Here is a 1139-nt window from a genome sequence, read left to right as displayed (position 1 = left end):
TAGAAAGCCTGGTGGTTTCAAACCGCTGGCCTTGCAGTCAGCAGCCCAACACTGGATTCCTGAGCCTGGGCCCCTACCTAACCCAGAGCACCCCTCCATCCAGTCCCTGCTCCCTGATCCCCTGCCACTGAGCGCCAAGTGCCAAAGGCAGCTCCAGGCAGCACAGGCACAGCTGCAGGACGGCACCGGCGAGCTCCAGGCTGCACTGCTGCACAGCCAGGCACGGCTCGCCGAGCTGGAGACCCAGGTGAAGAACAATGCCTTGAGCACGGGTAGGGGGTTGTCCCTGTAGGGCCAGCACTGACTGAGTGCCCCCCACCCTTAGGTGCGGAAGCTGGAGCTGGAGCGGAGCCAGCACGAGCTGCTGCTGGAGAGTATGCAGAAGCGCCACCAGGCCGACCTGGAGCTCATCGAGGGCGCGCACAGGTACCCACCGCCCTCCAGCCTGGCCCCGAGCCCCCGCTCCCACACACCCCCTCTCCCAGAGGCCTCACAGCCGGCTGCCCTGTTGGCAGGAGCCGCGTCCAGGTGTTGGAAACCTCCTACCAGCAGCGGGAGGAGCGGCTACGGAGGGAGAACGAGGAGCTGTCGGTTCAGTACCTGGCTCACTGCCGGGAAGCCGAGCTGGCCCGCACCGAGCTGACCGCCCAACACCAGCGGCGCCTGGCCGCTGCCACGCAGGAGAAGGACCAGGAGATGGAGCTGCTGCGTGATCTGCAGCGGTGAGGGCCCGGGGCTGGACCGCTGCAGCCACCGGGACCACTGCCCACCCCCAGCCCCCAACCCCACTCTCCTCTCCTCGCCCTCAGGGCGTCCATTGTGGAGATGCACAAGGACCACGAGGAGCAGCTGCAGCGGCTAAAGCTGCTGAAGGACCGCGAGATCGATGCTGTCACCAGCGCCACCTCCCACACCAGGTAGGAGCCTGGCCAGGCCCCGCCCACAGAGGGACAGGTGCCGGGGCCCCTAGAACAGGGTGGCCTGCTGCTCCCCAGGTCGCTGAACGGCGTCATCGAGCAGATGGAGAAGTTCTCCAGCAGCCTGCAAGAGCTGTCCTCACGCGTGGAGGCCTCGCACCTCACCACCTCCCAGGAGCGGGAACTGGGGGCCCGGCAGCAGGAAGCACAGCTCCGAGGTGC

General features: G+C 67.2%; 1 protein-coding gene across 1 annotated transcript in view; it reads left to right on the top strand.

The window, feature by feature from the left end:
• The window catches only part of FBF1 (Fas binding factor 1), an 18144-nt gene that overhangs the window by 14134 nt on the left and 2871 nt on the right, over positions 1-1139 (top strand). Inside the window, exons 19-23 of the mRNA XM_045299500.1 lie at positions 104-247; positions 326-426; positions 516-722; positions 810-917; positions 996-1122. Of these exons, the coding sequence (XP_045155435.1) occupies positions 104-247; positions 326-426; positions 516-722; positions 810-917; positions 996-1122 (687 nt within the window). The remainder of the gene's footprint in view (positions 1-103; positions 248-325; positions 427-515; positions 723-809; positions 918-995; positions 1123-1139) is intronic.

Source organism: Echinops telfairi, unplaced genomic scaffold, assembly GCF_000313985.2.
Source record: "Echinops telfairi isolate 266 unplaced genomic scaffold, ASM31398v2 ScPeMD7_7458;HRSCAF=8496, whole genome shotgun sequence".
In the NCBI taxonomy this organism is placed as follows: Eukaryota; Metazoa; Chordata; class Mammalia; order Afrosoricida; family Tenrecidae; genus Echinops; species Echinops telfairi.
Note: the sequence above shows the minus strand (reverse complement) of the source record. Positions and strands in the feature narration are given on the sequence as shown.